This window comes from Pseudoliparis swirei, chromosome 3, assembly GCF_029220125.1.
Source record: "Pseudoliparis swirei isolate HS2019 ecotype Mariana Trench chromosome 3, NWPU_hadal_v1, whole genome shotgun sequence".
In the NCBI taxonomy this organism is placed as follows: Eukaryota; Metazoa; Chordata; class Actinopteri; order Perciformes; family Liparidae; genus Pseudoliparis; species Pseudoliparis swirei.
In genome coordinates this window covers 4947246-4968941 of record NC_079390.1, presented here as the reverse complement: position 1 = coordinate 4968941, position 21696 = coordinate 4947246, and the positions used below count along the sequence as shown (strand labels likewise).

The following is a 21696-nucleotide window of genomic DNA, read 5'->3' as shown; positions in this document are numbered from 1 at the left end:
CTTGATCAGCAAATTAGACCCACTAGTTTTCAACGATAGTTGTGTGTGAACTGTTGCAAGTCGAAGCAGCCCACTGCACTCAGGGTTAAATTAGTTAGGTGCAGCGAATCGGGGCAATAGAGCTTTTTTTAGTTTTACGAGGATCCCTGCAGCCTCGGAGACAACTGCCTCTCGGGATACGTGCACACACATTGTCCATTTCACCACCGACTTCTGCACGATTGTTTCGTGCGTTATATGCTTTGCTTTTTTTCTCGGACTGTCGGAGAGGGGATGGGAAAGGATTTACTTTCACTGCACGCAGCTGTTTCGTGTAAAGGTAGGACACGCTCTGATGTGTGACTGAAGTCTGTGTTTAACATAGTTAATTAAGATATATAGTGTTGCTGGAGACTGCAGAATAAACTCGTGGATTCTGCACGGAGACGAGCTCTTATTCTGCACGCGTTATCAACATGGAAGACGATAAATGCATCTCAGTAAAATCTCCCGGGACAGTCACCTTCTGGGGAATGTTCATTGTGAGTCTCCGGGTTCTGACATCCTATTTAGTATACTATTATTTATCGATACCATGTCCTACATACAGCGTAAGCGGGCATTTTTCATAGAATCAGTTTAATACACGCACGCACGCGCACACACACGCACACACAAACACACACACGTACACACACGGTGGTATATTAACAATATGTGTGAACAAGTAAAATTGTACTTGAAAAGCAAACTACTTCAAAATAGTGGCATCAGAATATATGCTTATTCGTAAAAGCACAGCACAACATGTCAATTAGGGCTACACAATGTTTAGGCAATTACTCTTGTTGCAGAGGGCGTCCCGAATTTCAGCTATTGGATATACTGCTGGGTGGCTTCATCAATAATACTAATTTTGTAATATGTATCTGAATATGCAAAGTAAATGAGGTATGAGTACCATATACGCCAAAACCAGCAGACACAGGAACAGCTTCTTTGCACTGGCTGTCACTGGGATGAACAATTAATCACCTCCATCTGCATTACTTGCACTATCACCAGTGTTCACCACCTTCCGATTCGCTGCCACTGTTGTTGTTTTTTATTGTATATACCTGTTGATAATCTGTTGTCTTTATTGTCTTTTTCATATTTATCTTGTTATTTGTATATTGCATATATGTACGACGAGAGCGTACTAGAACCAGAGTCATTTACATGTGTGCACACATGGAATATAAAGCTGATTCTGAATGTACTTATACATCCCAGCACAGAACACATTTTTTCAACAACTTCTTCCCTGCCACAGACAGACTGATGGTAAAACAAAACTATTGAAATATGTGTAATAACCCAACACTATACACGTATCATGTGCAATATGTGACCTTATTACTATCTAGAATTTAAAACGTACATATGAGCACTTTTCTTGTTCTTGTACATTACCACCTTCTGAATAGTGTTTTCTTTTATATTTTGTATTCTTTCTTTCTTATTATAGTGTTATTCCTAAACTTTTGACTCGACGAGCCCTGCACTATATTTCTAATGGGTCTGGACTGTTGGTCTAGGCACAAATGGAAAATACAACCTTGAATCTTGAATCTTGAGATGCAAGATAATAAATTATGGTGTATATTTTTTGAAATTGTGCCAACTAATATTTCTCAGACGACAGCTTTGTTTTTGTCCGATACATTTTTTCTGGTGAAAATACCACACCACTGGTTGTTATTTTCTGAAGAATAAGAATCCCTTGTGTCTTCTAGGCACTATGTATTTCAGTAATAGTGATTGCTCCTGATCCCTGTTATTTTATTTGATGACACGATGTGTTTCACTGAGGCTGTGTAAGTGCGCTGTAATTTGATGTGGTTTCTTTCAAGATATGTCACTTCTACTTCTAGGTCTTTTGGGGTGCAATATTCTGTGTTTGAATGCAAGCTGTTGAAGCGCAACATTGAATATGCTATCATATCCCTGTGGTGATAGGAAGTACCCCTGAAATGTCTTTTTAACTTTTGTCTCAGTTCTGCAGAGCGCATGTCTTTTAACAACTCACCAACTGAATCAGATTTGTCTTTCTTTATTCTTTCCAAATATAGGGTGACTGGGTGATGGAATAAAGATGACGCATAATCGGTGGGGAAATATGCTTCCTCTACCCAACTTTTCTCTTCTTTTCCATTGCATATGCTTCTTCCGTCTCCTCGGTTTTCCCTCAATCCATTCCCAGTTCCTGACAGAATCAAGGGCAGGACAAGGTCTTCTGCTCTTTACCCAGCCCGCCTATAATGCGTCCATCTTCGAGAACTCTGCCACAAGAACCTACACAAGTAGTGACGTCAAAATGGGCATTATCCTTGGGCCACCTCTGACTTTAGACATAAAATATTCCATTGCGTCTGGAGACAGTGAGGGAATCTTCCAGGCTGATGAGTTTGTAATGGGAGATTTTTGTTTTCTCCGCATAGGCACTAACGGAGACAGTGGTGCAACATTGAACCGGGAAGTGCAGGACAATTACACACTGACAGTTAAGGCATCTGCCAATGGAGGCCCTGATGCCTTAGCCACGGTTTATATCAAGGTCTTGGATACCAATGATCTCCGACCTCTCTTCTCCCCTACCTCCTACTCATTCATTTTCTCGGAGAGTGCCCCTCTGGGTGCCAGCATCGGACGTGTAACAGCCACAGATGCCGACGTGGGCTCCAACGGGGAGTTCTACTACTTTTTCAAGAACAGAATTGAACTCTTCGCCGTTCATCCGACAAGCGGGGTCATCACCCTGACAGGCCGGCCCAGAATGGACAAAAAAGACAGATTTGAGCTGGAGGTGCAAGTGGTCGACAGAGGAATGAAACTCTACGGGAACAATGGTATAAGCAGCACTGCTCGGTTGGTCCTAACTGTGGAGCGAGTTAATGAATTTGCTCCTGTTCTCAAAGCAGTTGCTGTTGTTCCATTATGGGCGGACAAGGACCCAGTCTACGCCATAATGACTGTGAAGGACAAGGACGAAGGGGTATCTGGGGATATAGAGTGGGTGTCCATTATTGAGGGTGACCCCCTTGAACAATTTGTGATTGATCGATCGCCTATCGGAAATGTTTATCGGGTTAAAACATCAGAATTGTTTGACTGGGATACATTTCCCTATGGCTGCAACTTAACCTTCCAAGCGAAAGACAGGGGTGTACCTCCAAAGTTTTCTAATACTCAAGTTGTTCAATTGTTGGTCACAAAGCCCGACCCTGTGTTGGCAAAATTCGAGAAAGATGTTTATGCAGTCGTGCTGAGTGAAATATCTCCCCCGGGCACTATTGTAGAGGTGGTGAAAATCTCCCCAGCTCCTCTGAGTGTCAATTACAGCTTCAGCAGCCCCTCAGATGTGATGTACTTTGATATAAACCCTTTGACTGGCGTTATTATGACCACAAGGCAGCTGACACAGATATCACTGGATTTCGTGGAGATGGAGGTGGTTGATATTATCAGTCAGCAGCAAGCGAGGGTTAAAATCACCATAGATGACGCTAATGACAACGCTCCAGTGTTCAACAGGCCATTCTACGATATCGCAATCAACGAGAGCTTACCTGTCGGCGCTGTTGCTCTTGTCGTGTCTGCTGTCGATGCCGATAAAGGAGAGAATGGTTACGTCACCCACACGATAAGTGGGGAGCTGAATCTTCCGTTTTCAATAGACCAGGACACAGGGGAGGTGAGCGTCACAAGAGACCTTGATTTTGAGTCGTCAGATGATATCTATACTTTTGCAGTGCGGGCCTCCGATTGGGGTTCACCGTACAGAAGGGAGAGCGAAGTTAATGTCACCATTCGTCTAATTAATATAAACGACAACCAGCCTCTCTTTGAGAGAGTTTCCTGCAAGGGGACGATAAGCCGAGATTTTCCTGTCGGCCAGACTATCGTCACCTTGTCGGCCGTGGACATGGACGAGCTGGGAATGGTGACCTACAAGATACTGTCCGGGAACGAGTTGGACTATTTTAACTTAAACCCAGACTCCGGGGCTTTGTCGTTGAGAAGATCGCTCGGAGCGGCGAATTTAAAAAGCGGGATATTCGACCTGAAAATCGTCGCGGAAGATGGAGAGATGTCCTCCGATCCTACATTTGTGAACGTATCTGTTGTGAGGGGTAGGATGCCACCCATGAGGTTCAACTGCGAGGAGACCAAGGTAGCCCAGATGTTGGCAGAAACAATGATCTCGAAAGCGTCCGCGATGGCTAGATCAAGACCAGATGAGAGCTATACGGACCTTTTCTCTATAAACCAACGCTCTCCACAGTTTGAGGCCTTACCTACCAGTATTCTAGTGAGAGAAGACCTCGCTGCTGGTGCCAGTGTATTTCAGGTGAGAGCAAGAGACGGCGACAGCGGCTTCAATGGCTGTGTTCTATTTTCCATATCTGATGGTAACAAAGAAAACTGCTTCAACATCGATATGGAGAATGGGTTGATAACCGTGTTGCAGCCACTAGACCGCGAGCGATTGGATCGTTACTCCCTGAACATCACCATCTACGATCAGGGCGTTCCTCAGATGTGCAATTGGAGACTGCTGACTGTGATCGTGGAAGACGCCAATGACAACGACCCTCGGTTTGATCGGGACAGCTTCTCCGCTGTCGTTGCAGAAAACTCGGCCGTTGGAAATGAAGTTATTGCCTTGACTGCATTTGACAGAGACATGGGTCCAAATGGACGGCTTTCCTACGTGATGCTGACCAGTGTCCCTCAGTTTGGTATCGACAGCGAAACTGGAAGTGTATTTGTTGCGAGCCACTTGGACAGGGAAGCCATGCCAGTGTTCACATTGAAGATTGAAGTGCGGGATAAGGCTGAAAGAGGCACTCGTAGGTCATCAGTGACGACTCTCACTGTAATAGTGGAGGATGTCAATGATTGCGCCCCGGCTTTCATCCCTGAAAGCTATAGTGCACGAGTGCTGGAGGACCTGCCTCCAGGGGCAGTGATTACCTGGGTGCAGGCTCAGGATCCAGACGTGGGCCCCAGTGGACAGATCCGATACTCCTTGATGAATGACTTCAATGTTACTTTTGAGGTAGGTGATGTCACTGTTGCACATGCTGATCCTCTTTTCATTGACAGTTTATGATGTATTGGATTATACTGTGTTATGCTTTGTGCAGATCGATGCTGTGAGCGGAGTTTTGAGGATTAGGAAGGAGCTGGACTTTGAGAAACAACAGTTTTTCAACCTCACATTACTGGCTGAGGACAGAGGAGTACCCAGCCTCACCAGTCAGACATTTGTGGAGGTGGAGGTGTGTAACACACATACGCACACAATTTGTTTTGAAAGAAATTCTAAATCAAAAAACACTTTCATTAATTTCAGCGTTGACATTATTTTGTTTGTTAATTGACCAGCCGACATTTCTGTTTTCGTGAATGCTTTTTTTATTCTCAAGAAAGAAAGAAAAACAATTCCATTATATTTCAATCCATTTAATTTCATGAAATGGACCATTCAGAGGGCACACTAGCAAAGTCATGAATGATTTACCAAAATTATGACTTCATAGCTGCTAGCCGTAATGTAATTACAAGTTGTTGTGAATGTAATATTGCCAATTTGGTTGCATGCTATATTGTACAACCATACTATAGATATACATAGTTATCTTATTCCAGACTTATGAGTTCATAAAGCAACAAACACAAATAGAAAAACAATCTATAAAATACAATGCGAGGACACAATGCGAGGTAATCACTGCAGTTAAAAAGTCATCTTGTTCCAATGTTTCCAGGAACAAGAAAAATACCTCGTGTCACTCTGTTAAGGCTTTTATTATGACATTTTCTGAGTCATTTAATCGCTATTTAAATGTAAATATAACATTCCTCAATGCAGCATGGAGAGTGGGAACAAACATATGACTTGCACTTGCAAGATTCTGAAAGCATCATTAAATGCCACCTGAATCCTTTTTCATTTTTGCTTTACTTTAACTGCACCTCAGGTGGGCTGTTTACTTATATACTTCAAAATTGAAGCCGTAATATGTATTCTTTTCAGGTGGTGGATGTCAATGAGAATTTGTATGCACCGTACTTTCCTGACTTTGCGCTGAGAGGCTCAGTGAAGGAGAACTCTCGTGCGGGCACAAGTGTCCTGACAGTCAACGCAAAGGACGATGACAAGGGGCGAGATGGGGCGTTAAGGTACTCTGTCAGAGGTGGCAGCGGACTGGGCACTTTCACCATTGACGAAGACACAGGTGAGACACAAAATCCATTGCGAAGCCTCTTTATGTAAAGTGGAAATCCAATAACCCACAGGTCAATGCATGTGTGGAATATCAACTTTTAAATATGTTGTTAGTCAGTGCGTATTATAGGAAACCTACTATTACCGTGCCATTTCTGATGATTATTTATCCGTGGCATCGTTGTAAGCATTGCATGAGAGAAAGCTTCACCACTTGACACCTTGTGTGTGTGTGTGTTTATTTGAGTGAGAGAGGGTGAAGAGAGTGTGAGGTTCGGTCAGAGTCCGGGTGGGATGGGGGCTTCGCGTGGGAGCTGTGCACTGGGAGATCATTACTGTAATGAGGGCAGCATGGCAGCTACACAGGCTGGGGGGGGCCTCAGGCCCCTCAGTACCAGTGATCTAGTGCCGTGTGGACCACATTTATCAAGGCTGTCCTGCGCACTGCCGCCATCCTTTTTCCAAGGAGGGAATTCACTGTGACTTATTAAAAGAGTCCTGACCGCCCCCCCCCCCCTCCCCCCATAAAAAAGAAGAAGAAGAAAGAATAGAGTGTGCTATTGTCTCCAACTTTCCTGCAGTGTCAAAAAGCACAGATGAAATCATGTTGATCCAAACAAGAGACCTCAACGCACTCAACCGGGGATAAAGTGAATCAAATATCCAGTATGAAAATAGGACAGTTCACTTAAGTTCATATTGGCACATAAAAAGACCAACTTTTTCTCTCTTTTTCTCGCTGCCTCCATATAACAGTTAAGATATGCAACTTAAATGTCAGTCTTAACATTGAACCTTATTAGAATATCTTTATTAGAAGACGCGAGGTTACAATATACATTTTAATCAAACTCTTCTCACAAAACCCGGTGGACCATGCAGGCTTTAAATTTCATTAAATTCAAAAGGCATTCATACAATATAGGATAACATGAACAGCCGGATAATTCCCTCTGGGAAATATAACTCATATTTGCATAGTTGCATTGCATACCAGTGGGTGTAAGCGATCATTATTTCTTTCCCATCAAGCCTCTGTCTCCATCCACGGTGTGTGGATGCTTTTAAACCTACCGGTGAGTTTTCTCAGTCTCTCTCCATGGTGCTGAAACATTCAAATTCCAAGCTCCCTCATTCACTCATCCTCCAGGGTACTCCGTAGTGAATTACCCCTGGTGCCCAAGTCTTACCTCTAACAGATTCTCTATAGCGTATACGCATGTACATTGTATGAAGTCACTATTCTCCTCTGTCTAAAAGAAATAATGAATTAGTTTTGGGACTGTTCTGGCTGCAGTCTCTATTGATGTAATATTGAATGTATCCAGATACACCACTTCACAGCAGAATAACACATGCTGTGATCTAATCATTGCTCTCAATACTCACTAATTCAATTACCACATATATAATCCAGTGTTACTCTTTTGTATCAATGTGTTACTTGAAAGTGTATGTTTTAAAATGAATTAATTAATACATGTCATTGCATTTGATACCTCCTACATCTTCATTTCCCCCAATAAAACCTAGTTTATAACCGGTCAACACTTCTAATCATTATATTTGGACAAAATAAATGTTCTTGCATGAATAACATTTATTTTTATTTTTATAAATCATCAATTCTAACAGTTAAGGAGCAGAAGAATAATGTGACATAAAGTAGGAAAAAAGGAGAATAGATTCCTAACTAGTAGCAGGAGGATTATTATCATGGGACTCATCATGAAAAACCACGTAGGCAAAAAAAAGATAATTTTATTAGTTGATGTTAGGAAATAATTAAAAATGTGTATCTAAACGCAACGTTATCATTAGTACTGGTACTATATGATTAGAACAATATATAGAGCAGCAACCACTGAATTGTCAATTGTTACTAATTGGCAATGTAGAGAACAGTGGGTGGCTAAAAAGAAATAAATATATGTGCTTAATTTTTGTTGCTCTTAGTTTTAGAGTCAGATGACAGCATGTCTCCTTCCCCTCTTGTCACTCTGGTCCCTACTGTACATGACTTGCACTGGAGGCCTGTGTTGACCTTTAACTAGGCTAATTAGTATTGACTGTAGTTGAAAGGGAAACAGATGGGCACATGGAGAGAGCTCTGCGTTCACACATGTATACATTTATATGTATAGTGTACACACTGCACTCATAGACACAACACGGTTATGGTACACAGACGTCTGTTAGTACCTGGTGCTGTTATTTACTTTAGAAATATAATCTCAGGAAGGCGTATGGCAGCCAGGGAGAAAGTTTATAGAATGCAGATTTTCCAGGGGAAATCAGAGTGCTTGTTAGAGCCGAAAGTGGAGGGAGAGGGGAGTGGAAGTGAAGCGAGGAGAGGAAGGAAGAGGATGCAGGGGAACTGGAGTACGTAAAAAAGTGTCAGAAAGAATACTGCTTTCTTCCTCCGAGGCCTTTATATATATATATATATATATGTATATATATATATATAAATATACTTTTTCTTCATTCTTTTTTTCTTTATTTTTTCTTCTTCTTTCATTTTGGAACAATTTATTTTTAATAAATAAATAATACATATATATATATATATATATAAACATATATATATATTTATGTACATTATTTATTTATTTATTATCGGTTGTTTTTGGAACTTTCTTTTTAAGTTGCAGCTTTTGTGAAGCTCCCACACTGCTTGTCAATCTGTGGCTCTGAGTGCCAGGAGGACGTGAGGATGGAGTGAGACAGACAGTGGGAGTGAGTAAAAGGGACAGAGAGAATCAGATATTGTGTGATGACTCCATTTGGTTGTAAGCCTGTCTTGACATTGCATTCCATCCCTCCTGCCGTCTATAATTTGCATTTCATCCCTCCTGCCGTCTATAATTTGGCTCTATGATGCATCTTCACACCCCATTTAGATGCTTAAGATGACTCTCCCCTTCATAGGTGGAAAGTATACGATCAGAAAAAAAGAAGTCTAGATCTTCTTGGGCTTAAATCCTTAGCACTCCTGTACTTTGAAGACACATTTGTATTCTTGTCATTGGTTTAGAGTGGAAAGCAAGCCCTGCAATTTCTCATTGGGCATCTGTCAGAAGCCACTGCTCCTCTTATTAGTGGGTTTCCAGGCATCGTGATTTGTAACCGTCAGGATAAAGCAGTCTTTCAGTTACAGGCAAAAACACACTTTTAAAAAACAATCCATCTTGCATTTGAAAAAAAAAAAAAAATGACAGGCTTTACTTTTTGATGGCTTCTTTTCCACCACACACACACATACCCACACACATAGCTATTCAGTTGTGCCTGCAGGATGCATAGAAGAGATTTATTATTTTACACTGTAGCATTCATTAGGCCCCAAAACCAGTTTCCCAAGAATTAAGAAGTTTAACCGACATACCACATGGATGTAAAACCTCAACTTCTAGGATTTTGAAAATGTGCCGTGACCCTTCAATTTCTTTTTCACCCTTTTGAAGTGTTTTAGTTATGGTAAAAATAGATGCTGTCGAGTCAGATCTACAGTATATTGAATTGAGCCTATCACTCTTAAAGTTCAAAGGAGCTTTCCCAAAGAGTCAGCTCTGTTTTTCTCGCGTCTCTCTGACGGAGATGAGATGTGGTTTGAAAAGGACACGGTCAAGGACGACAGAGCAAAGATTGTGTTTCAACAAACACTTTTTTTATTATGCCTTGTGCATGCTCTCGGGAAGCTGCTTAGCCATAACTTGACATACGCACACACGCATACATTCTGGTAATAACACGACACCTTTGCTGTGCGGCAGAGGAGGCAACAACAAGATAGAGAGAAAGAAATGGCACACAGTCACTCCTTTAGTGACTGATGTGTATGCTTGTGTGATGTAACCGGCGCATGCGTGCTTGAGGGTTGTGGAGTGAATAACCAGACATATGAAAATGGTTGTAAGAATACTAATCAAACGTTTTAATGATCTATTTAGAGATGATCAGACGTGGAGGATTTTCTCGGAATAACATTGTACGGGTGATATCTTGTGCACAAAATGTAGTTTAAAATAGGGAAAAAAACACTATAATCATTTAATGCTTCAGTTACTCTGCGTCAGCAATCGTTAATATGTATATGGGACAGTTTCACCTTTCATTAGAGCCGAAAATGGAGTCTCCAAATGGCCTTTATTGGAAAACGCCAAGACATACCCTTATTAAAACGTCTGTAAAATCCTAATTTTCTGTGATATTTTAATCAAATTTTTTATTTTTCGGCTTGATGCTATGCTCCCATTGTGTTTCCCATCTTAAAAGTCCCAGTTATAATCATCTGCAGGCATCTACTTCACAACAATATTCAGGTGGAAATAGAAAACCTTTTACTTATGTGTGTTCCAACGTATATGTCAGCAGCACTTAAAGTGATTCTGACTGTTGCGGGGAAGAAAAAAAACCTTTCAAAAGAGACCAAAACCATGCATGTACTCCAAATGGTTCTACTACAGCTTTCAATTTACTTTGGGTACGCCTGGAGAGACGTTTTTCGTAAACGTGACAGGAACGCTAAGAGGTAAACACGGTGACCGAGGCTTGGCTTGGAATCAAGCGTTGCCACTGAGCACATTTCTCCCAGGGGTCTGGGACCTTCTTGGCTCTCCTTCCCTACCTGGAGACCTACATCTATATCTTTATGTCAAATTAGAGGATTTAGTCTTCTCTTTGGACTGCATTGCTCGGTTTTTCTAGCCATTCCATTAATCTTAAAGCTCTTACTCGCCAAGTGAAACAGGGTTAAAAACTAGAACGGGCACTCGGTAGAGCGCATACCTTCGCATATCACAAGATTGGGCATTGAATTTTGAACATTTTGGCATTAGTTGCATGCCAATTGGATAACAATTGACCGTGCTATGGTAAAAAGAAGATGTTGACCTATCCATGACCTTGACCTTGACCTTTGACCCGATTGATCCCAAAATCTAATCAAATGGTCCCCGGATAATAACCAATCATCCCACCAAATTTCATGCGATTCAAGAAGATGTTGACCTTTTCATGACTTTGACCTTGACCTTTGACCCGATTGATCCCAAAATCTAATCAAATAGTCCCCGGATAATAACCAATCATCCCACCAAATTTCATGCGATTCGGTTTAAAACTTTTTTTGTTATGCGAATAACACGCATACAAATAAATAAATAAATAAATACACGGCGATCAAAACATAACCTTCCGCATTTTCAATGCGAAGGTAATAACAGACAGTGATGTTAACTTATGGCACATATGACGTTTATGTTGAATATTGTGTCCTTCTCCCACCACGTAATGGCGACACAAACACATTGTCAGCCTTTGCATGCAAGACTCATAAACTCTCTCACATCATTAACTTCCAACTGGTCTGTAATGATAAGAAGTAAATCGAGTCTCTCACGTGTCTCAGCTCTGCATCGTGTTGAGGCTAATTGCTTGTGAACTGAACACAGACTCGGGGAGCATTGACGAATGCATGCGGCACGCCGTCTTATTGACAGCGTTGAAAAGTCTGTGTGCACAGAGTAGAAATGCATCTACTGCTCCCTGATGATAATATACTAATAATAACTTTATTTCTATAGCAGCTTTAAAAACGTCAATACAAGTAAACATTTCAGAAAATACAGGAGGCAAAAGAGACCAATGCCATATAGGCAAAGAATACAAGAGTGGAAGAGACAAATATAAATATATATATATATAAATATACTCACTTTTTCATGTATACACAGAGTTTTCACACAATGTTTAATCATGGAAATATGGTTTAAAGTTCTGGAAAGGTCCTTGAGATCCACTGGTCAGCATGTGTGTGAACCCGTCACAAACAGACTGACAGCGCTTACTCGCTGAGTTTACTAGCCCGACTGTTTGTGGTTTAACCCCGTCATACGCGTCGTTGAGGGGGCGTGGCTTATCTCCGTTACTTTGCTCCGTGGGATAATATTTTCCGCCAACCGCCACGGAATAATTAAGCACTTTTTTTGGGGGGTGAGATAGAGCAGGAGATAGATAGGTTCTCTGATATATACACATGCACATACATAAATACATGGTGAACTAATCTTACATTAGGTTGTTCAGCTGTAGTAAGACGGCATTGAAGGCCTAGGTAGAAAATGCACGGCCCGCCACTGACAAATACAAATACACAATAAAAAAGATCAGATAAACTAAATTAGGGGAAGCAAAGAACTGCATAAAAGGATGACATCACTTCAAAGCAACTCTATAAAAATGGGTTTTAAGAAGCGATTTAAAAAGAAGTCACTGATTATCCCCTCAGGTGGGTCGTTCCAAAGTCGAGGGTCTCTAATGGCAAAAGCATGTTCGCCCTTTGATTTCAGCCTCAACTTTAGACTCCACCGGAGGATCGAAGGGTGCAAGCTGTGCTCATATGGGGCTAATATTTCAACAACGTAGCTTGGGGCCAGACCCAGGTGTGCTTTAACAATATTAATTCTAATAATTTTGAGGAGGTTTTAATTGCTGGGGTCAAAAAAAACAAAAGTAAAATATGTTAGTAAATATAAAGGTAACAGGAGGGTGTAATATTGATTCAGGTCAAAATGACCCAAAGGCAACACAAGGGTTAAAAGTGATCCGCAAAATCTTCAAATCAATTCAGTCTATCTATGGGTCCAGTCTGTTTTATTCGTAGCTGACTTGTGTTCTTTTATGTCATTATGAATTATGCAATTAGATACATATGTTTTTTGTGTGTGTGTACACCACATGCGACACTCACAGCCTCTTGACAATGTCATATAAATGACACGAGTGAACCCTGAGACCTAGTGTGTGAGTATGTGTGCATTTGTTTTGTTTTGTGTTTACATGGTCACCCCCGCATGACTGGTTTTTACCAAAAAATGAGAGGCGCCCATGTTGTCATCCATTGTGAGTGTTCTCTTCGTCCCTGAAGAGGTCAGCTGTCAGCTACTTGTCTCCCCGAGGCCACTGAACACACGCCGGTCAATATGCGCGAGCGTCTGAGAGTGTGTCTACATTTTTTGGTGTGGAGTGGTTGGAGGCAAATTGCAGCTGGGACCAGTGATTAGCTGCGGAGAAGCCGAAGCATGGAAGGTGACGATAGCTAATGCCTGTGAATGTCACTGAAGACGGGACGTAACGTTTTTTTCTCACGAATTTCTGTCTTAGCGATGTATCCTGCGGATGATGCCCACAAATAGACCTGATATATATATATATATGTATTCTCAATATACACTACCGTTCAAAAGTTTGGGGTCACTTAGAAATGTCTTTATTTTTCAAAGAAAAGCACTGTTTTTTCAATAAAGATAACATTAATCAAAAATACACACTAAACATTGTTAATGTGGTAAATGACTATTCTAGGTGGAAACGTCTGGTTTCTAATGAAATATCTCCAGAGGTGTATAGAGGCCCATTTCCATCAACTATCACTCCAGTGTTCTAATGGTACATTGTGTTTGCTAATCGCCTTAGAAGACTAATGTCTGATTAGAAAACCCTTGTGCAATTATGCTAGCACAGCTGAAAACAGTTATGCTGGTGATATAAACTATACAACTGGCCTTCCTTTGAGCTTGAAGTTTGAAGAACAAAATTAATACTTCAAATATTAATCATTATTTCGAACCTTGTCTTGACTACATTTTATATTCATTTGATAAATAAAAGTGTGAGTTTTCATGGAAGACAGGAAATTGTCTGGGTGACCCCAAACTTTTGAACGGTAGTGTATATATGTATTCTCAATATATGTATTAACAACTCAATACATTTTTCTCTCTGCTTCAACAGGGGTGATTTACACCGCCGGTATCCTGGACTGCGAGACTAAAAACTCCTACTGGCTTACAGTGCACGCCACAGACAGAGGGGTTACAGCCATGTCAGCATCTATTGAAGTCTTCATCCAGGTACCCACATCCTGCTGCCAGTATTCATATTGCACTCTGCACAGAGGAAATTCCCTTTGTTTGTTTGTTTTCCCCCAGAGAGATGCGCCCCAAAACAAAAAAAACAGTGGCACCATAATCAATCTTTATATATTTTGAAGCTGTTATTTCGTTAATTAAATTACAGGCAGGACATTAGCTACAGATTAATAACTGCTAATCAACACTGAATTACTCATTGTACCCTTGTACACCGTGTCACACCAGTTTGTCCATGAGCGTCTCATCCATCACTGATAACGCATAACACTTTGAAGTCTGCAGATGGGGAATCTTTAAATTTAAATATAATTTGGTTGGATCAGCATATCGAGCCACCCAAAATTTTTAAATGTTATGTTCTCGACTTTTTGATCTATATTCATTTTACACCATATTTTATACATCCAGCACTCCAGATATTATGCACTTTTCAAACATATTACTCATCTCACATCCTTCTACCCTAAAGTTATGCCCGTGTATAAAAAGGGTGTTCACAACTTAGCTTTGTTTGTCTCTAAAAGTCTGCAAACACGTAACCGATGTCTAGTCTTTAAGCTTTTACTGCGTATCATTGCTGAATTGTCAGTGTTGGCTCCAAAGTAACAGTGTGAAGCTAAATAACAATTAGTGTGTCTCTCCAAAATGTTAATGGAAGCTCAGTGCGGTGGATAAGTATAGCAAAGCTCAGTCTGGGAGCGAGAGATACACACTGAGGGGTGGGGGGGGGGGGTAAGCCTCGGCTTCAGCTTCTATTTCATTTGGCACTAAGTAATCCACTGTCCAAACACTCACACACACACACACACACACATCCCTGCTCCGCCACGGCTCGCCCCTCAGGGAAGAGACCCCCGTGTCTGCGTTTTCACGCTTGGGGGATATTCAGGTGATCGGGCGCTTTACTCTGAGCCTGTTCATCACAGACAAAAACATGGATTAATTAACGAGGCCCAGTTGCTCCTCATTTACTGGCTGAGCAATCTTTGGCTCTCTGTACTTTGCAGCAAACACTCAATCAACACTCGTTTTTTTTCTTTCTCCATAAATATTCTCGATCCGTGCTGCAGTAAGGGGAATTAATTTGAACGGTGACAATCGTGACATTTTCCGGCAAATACATTTCCTGTTTTGTGATTGATAACGGACCGACCCAGCATTTCACGAGTGGGTAAATTACAAAGATACCGAATGCGCAAAAATGCATGCTGATTTTAACCCTCCTGTTACCTTAGGGTCAATTTGACCCCATTCAATGTTTAACGTCGGTGTTCTTTCGGGTCAATTTGACCCCAGGCTGTTTTTCACTGTGTCAAACATGTAAGAAATATCAACTTTTCGATATATTTAAAGGGCTATTTAGGTAGTCAACAAACAAACATAAAGTACCTCACACTTAAACTTGGAAAACAATATTAATTATAATAATTTTCTGGAGGTTTTAATTGCTGCGGTCAAATTGACCCCAAGGGTAAAATATGTCAGTAAATATAAAGGTAACAGGATGGTTAAACATTGAATGGGGTCAAATTGACCCTAAGGTAACAGGAGGGTTAAGAAGGTTTTTGTTTTATCGAAACATCCCATGTCAATTCAGATCCGACTCGGATAACAAAGGCAGAAATAAATGACACGGTTCATTTAGTATTTTCTCTCTCTCTCTCTCTCTCTCTCAGGTAGAAGATGTCAATGATAATGCTCCTCTCACCTCGGATCCTATCTACCATCCAGCCATTATGGAGAACTCCCCAAAGGATGTGTCAGTCATCCGGATCCAGGCGCAGGACCCTGACATCACCGCCACCCCCAGTCGTCTGAGTTATCGCATCACGGCCGGCAACCCGCAGAATTTCTTCTCCATCAATCCCAGAACAGGTGAGACGAGCAGACAGACACGCAAAGTCTCGGTAACATAATTGACAATATAATGTGCCAGACTACAGGCACAATTCGTAATGTAGCCTTATACAAAAAAAAAAGTTATAATTACACCAGTCTTTTGTGTGTTTATGTTTACATGCCTCTGAAATGATGAGGTTTTCTTTCATCACGCATCTCCTACTCCACAGTCATCCAATAAAAGGCTTTCGTTTCCCACACAACAAATTAAAAAGACTTTTGTACCCACACAGTCAAACATCTAGGACACTGATGAGCCGCCCGCCCCGGCAATCTTTACGACACTCTTAACTGAATATTGCTTCCCGGTCCTCTTTACAATGTGCACGTAGGAAATGTAGTTAGTCACGCGGCTGTGGTGGTGGCTGGGGACTTTAATAGGGCTAACCTAAAAAAAGTCATGCCGAACTTTCACCAGCACATTACGTGTGCTACCAGAGGGGAAAGAACGTTGGACCACTGCTATACGCCATTCAAGAGAGGCTACAAGGCTGTCTCTCTCCCTCCGTTCGGAAAATCAGACCATGCCGCCATTTTTCTGCTTCCGGGGTACCGGCAAAAGATCGCGGGAAGCGGTAGTGACGAGGAACGTGAAGCGGTGGTCTGACCAATCAGAGGCTGAGCTACAGGACGCTCTGCGTGTCGTCGACTGGGACATGATCCAATCCAGTTCCAGTGACGTCAGCGAGTTTGTGAAGTAGCAATGAGCCTCATAGCAACGCTAACGGACACCATCGTCCCCACGGTAAAAGTTAGGGTCTTTCCTAACCAAAAGCCGTGGGTTGATAGATCCATCCGTGAAGCTGTGAACGCCCGTACTGCTGCCTATAACTCCGGTCTTGTATCCGGCAACATGGACGAGTACAAGGCAGCGGTCTATGGACTGAGGAGGCGGTGAAGGAGGCCAAAGGAGGTACCGAGACAGAGTGGAATCACAGATGGAGCAGCGCGACACCAGGCGCCTATGGCAGGGGCTACGGACTATCACAGACTACCAGAGCAGACCCGCGCTATGGTGAGTGCCGACGCATCCCTAGCGGACGACCTGAACTCATTTTATGCACGGTTTGAGGCTAGCAACAACAGCGCTAGCTCGCCGCTAACAACAACACCGTTAAGCGTAGCCGAGGTGAGTTCTACCGCTGGGGATGAACACACACTCTCTGTGACCGAGCACAGTGTGAGGAGGGCTCTGTTGAGGGTGAACACCAGGAAAGCTGCAGGTCCAGATGGCATATCTGGGCGAGTACTGAAGACCTGTGCTAACCAGCTAGCTCCAGTGTTCACCACAATATTCAACCTCTCCTGGCTGAGTCCGTGGTCCCCGCCTGCTTCAAGAGATCCACTATTGTCCCTGTGCCCAAGAATGCTTCTCCAGCATGTATGAATGACTACCGACCGGTGGCCCTCACCTCGGTGGTCATGAAATGCTGAGAGGCTGATAAAGGACTACATCTGCGCCTTCCTCCTTCCTCCATGGACCCGCTGCAGTTTGCTTATCGCCCAAACAGATCCACAGATGATGCTGTCTCCCAGGTACTGCACACCACACTCTCTCATCTGGACAGCCAGAGGGGGCTATGTGAGACTGCTGTTCATTGATTATAGTTCAGCTTTCAACACCATAGTCCCCTCAGACTGGCGGCAAGCTGATTGAGCTGGGACTGAACACCCCCTGTGTGCTTGGATCCTGGACTTCCTGACCGCCAGGCCACAGGTGGTCAGGGTGGGCAGACACACCTCAAATCCCTCACCCTGAACACAGGATCCCCAGGGTTGCGTCCTCAGCCCCTACTGTACTCCCTGTACACACATGACTGTGTGGCCAGGTTCAGCTCAACACCATCATCAAGTTTGCGGATGACACAGTGGTGGTGGGCCTGATCTCCGACAACGACGAGAAGGCCTACCTGGAGGAAGTTGCTGATCTGTCACTCTGGTGCCAGGACAACAGCCTCATCATGAATGTCACCAAAACTAAGGAGCTGATTGTGGACTTTAGGAGGGTACAACAACAGAGGACGTACTCACCACTGGGGATTAACGGGACTACTGTGGAGAGGGTGAGCGGTATAAATACCTGGGAGTCCACATCACCGAGGATCTGACATGGTCAACAAACACAGACACTCTGGTGAGAAAGGCAAGGCAGCGCCTCTACCACCTCAGGCAGCTGAGGAAATTTAAAGTTTCCCAGAGGATCCTTCAGTCCTTCTACTCTGGAGCTGTAGAGAGCGTCCTGACAGGAAGCATCACAGCCTGGTTTGGCAACTGCTCCGCTCAGGACAGGAAGGCTCTGCAGAGAGTAGTGCGTTCGGCTGAACGCACTATTGGAACTACACTCCCCACCCTGCAGGACTTGTACACCAGGAGGTGCAGAACCAGAGCCGGCAGGATCATGAAGGATCCTCACCACCCCAACAACAGACTGTTTCAGCTGCTGCGGTCAGGCAGGCGCCTCCGTAGTCACGCTGCAAGAACAGAGAGACTGAGACGGAGTTTCTTTCCTCAGGCCATCAGGACTGTGAACTCCGACCTCACCAGGACCCCCACATAGACCCACACAACTGCCCCTCTTAGGCACACACACACACACACACACACACACACACACACACACACACACACACACTTACTGTAAATATTGTGTTGTTTTTTATTGTAAATAGTGTGTACTTGTTGCCCTTGCACATTCCTGCTGAGCATTGCCACTTTCATTTCACTGCACACCCTGTGTGTGTATGTGACAAATAAAACATCTTGAATCTTGAATCTTGAATCATATATTAAGCCGGCTGAATATCCTCTAGTTGTGAAGGAGTCGACATTAGTCAAAGCAATTATCTTTCCCATTATTTTGTATTCTCTTAAGGAGGAACCCATAGTATTATTATGTGATATATAGTAACATCAATAAAAAAAATGCTTTTCTCAGAAAGTTTTATGAAATTCAATAAGGGAAGTTGGTAAAAAAAAAGGTTTCATGAGTATAATCTTGGATTTAGAATTATATTTTTATTAAAAAACAACCTGACAACCACCATATGGGTTCCCCATAAGCCCTTTATCATGTGATCAAGACTCTTTAAACAGTCTGAGCTTGTAAAATGCTGCTCAGACAGCCTCCGGCTGTGTATTACCTCCTTTGAGCCTGTGGGAAATACTGCATTAGAAATGAAAGTCTGAGAGTGTGAAAGAAACATTTGTGCAGAAAGCTAGATGTTGCACCATGTTTCCTCTTCCTGTTGCTGTCCTGAACAATTTCACTTTAACGTGGTGAAACATCTGATTAACGTAACAGTCTGTAGATCGTTCTAATTAGTTGGATTGGGCTGGATAGATGGGACCAGCAATTGTAAGTGTATTTTTAAGCACATCACCAATTCAGCATTGCACTGCTATAACATTGTGAAACAGTTTAAAAGGCTTTTCACATATACAATAGTATTTCCCAAGAGCAGACCTTGATGTGGACAATTGGAAGTGTAAGCTTTTACATTTCAGACATTGCGTGGACTGTTTTTGCAACAATGTTTTTAAGATAGTTTGTGCACAATGTTTTTTTAATACATTCTCCAAATGTTTCTAGAACCACGAACCTTTCCACATCTGTGAATTGTATGTGCTTGCAAAAAATCTATGATTTCTCATGGCACTTTAACACGCTCACAAAAGAGGAGTTATAACCACAGCTTTTTTTAAATTCATTTATTTTAACTTAATTAATTAAATTAATTATTTAATTTTTATTTATGATAAGGAATTTATTTATTTTTATAATAATTAATTATATTTAATATATATAATTAAAAAATATTGTAATTTAATTTAACCAAACGAGTCAAATTTAGAATAGGTTCTCATTTACAGTGACGACATATAGCCAAAAAAGACAGCAAAAAAACAAAAAACATAGAAACATCTTACTCAATCTCTTACAAAAATGTCAACACCATAATATGCACAATACATATAAAAAACTAACAGTGTTCGCAAAGGAGCAAACTCAAACAGTTGCAGTGATCAGAGACGTAAATTGCGGTTACTGTTGAGGCCGATGAGTAGAGAGCGGACACATGTGGAGGTCATACCAATGAGATGAACTGATAGTAGATAAGAGAGTACGGGCTGCAGCGATAAACGTTGAAAGGAGCACAGGGGACGAAGCGGATGTCGGTATGGGAGATGACGTCTAGTTTATGCAGAAGATTTTTCTGGAGGCGGACCTGTAGATTACATCATCATCGTCTGAATGGGAAGGACATGGTCAAGGATTCTTTGTTTACGATACAGAAAAAAACAATTCTGGCTCTGACTTTGGAAAGCAGTGAGTCTTATATGCATGTTGAAGGTGTCAGATACCCAAGTACTCATATACTCAAAATGGAGTTCTGATCCACCCTGGGGGGGGGGGGGGAGATCTTGAGAGGGAATGCAGTTTGTGTCTGAATATAATCCCACAACATTGTGCCAGGATGTCATTTCAAAACTGAGAATCTTGTAGACCGAGTCACAAAGACAGGAACCCTGCAGGGCCCGCATTGATCCTATCCTTTTCAGTCTATATGCGATTTAAAAAAAGCTTCCAAAAGGTTTGTTTGTGTTTCAAGTCGTTGTTATGTATTAACGTGATACCTGTACAGAATACAGATGACGTGTTTCAGTTTTAAGGCTGCCGAGTTTGAAGTCCAGACAGGTCCCAGTGCACTCTCGGTTCAAGCTTTGCTTGAAACTTGCATTAAAGAATTATTGGAGAGGTGAAATGTTTTATTCAAATCTCGAGAAAATAAAAATGAAGGGAAGTCTTTGCCGTCTCTGACCTAGATTAAGTGCCTGAGTTTGTCCCCGTAAACAACAAAAGGCATATTGCAGCTGTTGCAGACACCTGTAGGGAGAGAAATGTCAACGCAATGATCGCGATACAAAACGATGGCCTTTAATGTGTCAGTCATCAGGCTTAATGGAAGGTGTGATGTCGCTCTGGTTGTGAAGTGGGTGTTTCTTTTCTTCCGGTCCTCTTTGAATATGCTTTCATGCATTCTAGCATCATGAATATATAATAGTGAACCAGGTTGAAAAGGCTATTATTGACATGAGACATTCGGTTTCTCACACACTCATCAATATGTAAAATGAAACCGACACACACACACTCACTCACTCTTGACCCCTTAGAATCTTTTGTCATATATCTGCTCGCTGTGTTAATGAGCTGACCCACGTATGAGATGGACCTGCTAATGGACCTCAATAGCACTTTTCTCGTCTTTCGACCACACTGTAAACCCGAATAAGTTAGTAGAACTCAAAAAATTTGAGGCAATATATTGCCTCAAATTTTTTGAGTTAATGAACTTTTTTATTTGATTTTGCAGAACTTAAAAAGTTTGATGACTTGCTACTTGTACCTTTTGATTACAGCTTAAATTAAAGTGTTAATTTAGCTCAACTCAATTATTTTCAGTTATTAGTACTTAAAATGTTCAAGTTTTCAAACCACTGGAATAAGTTCACAGAACTTAAAAAAATAAAGTACACAACCACACCATTTCATGTTAACCAAACTCAATGTTTTCGAGTTCACATTAGTCAAATGTTTTGAAT

At 41.9% G+C, this 21696-nt stretch overlaps 1 protein-coding gene across 1 annotated transcript in view; it reads left to right on the top strand.

Moving 5' to 3' along the window:
* The first annotated feature begins 225 nt into the window (after positions 1-225).
* LOC130191992 (protocadherin Fat 3) overlaps positions 226-21696 on the top strand; it is a 98399-nt gene continuing 76928 nt past the window's right edge. Inside the window, exons 1-6 of the mRNA XM_056411804.1 lie at positions 226-319; positions 2094-5083; positions 5172-5306; positions 6065-6266; positions 14054-14172; positions 15870-16068. Of these exons, the coding sequence (XP_056267779.1) occupies positions 2117-5083; positions 5172-5306; positions 6065-6266; positions 14054-14172; positions 15870-16068 (3622 nt within the window). The 5' untranslated portion in view covers positions 226-319; positions 2094-2116. The remainder of the gene's footprint in view (positions 320-2093; positions 5084-5171; positions 5307-6064; positions 6267-14053; positions 14173-15869; positions 16069-21696) is intronic.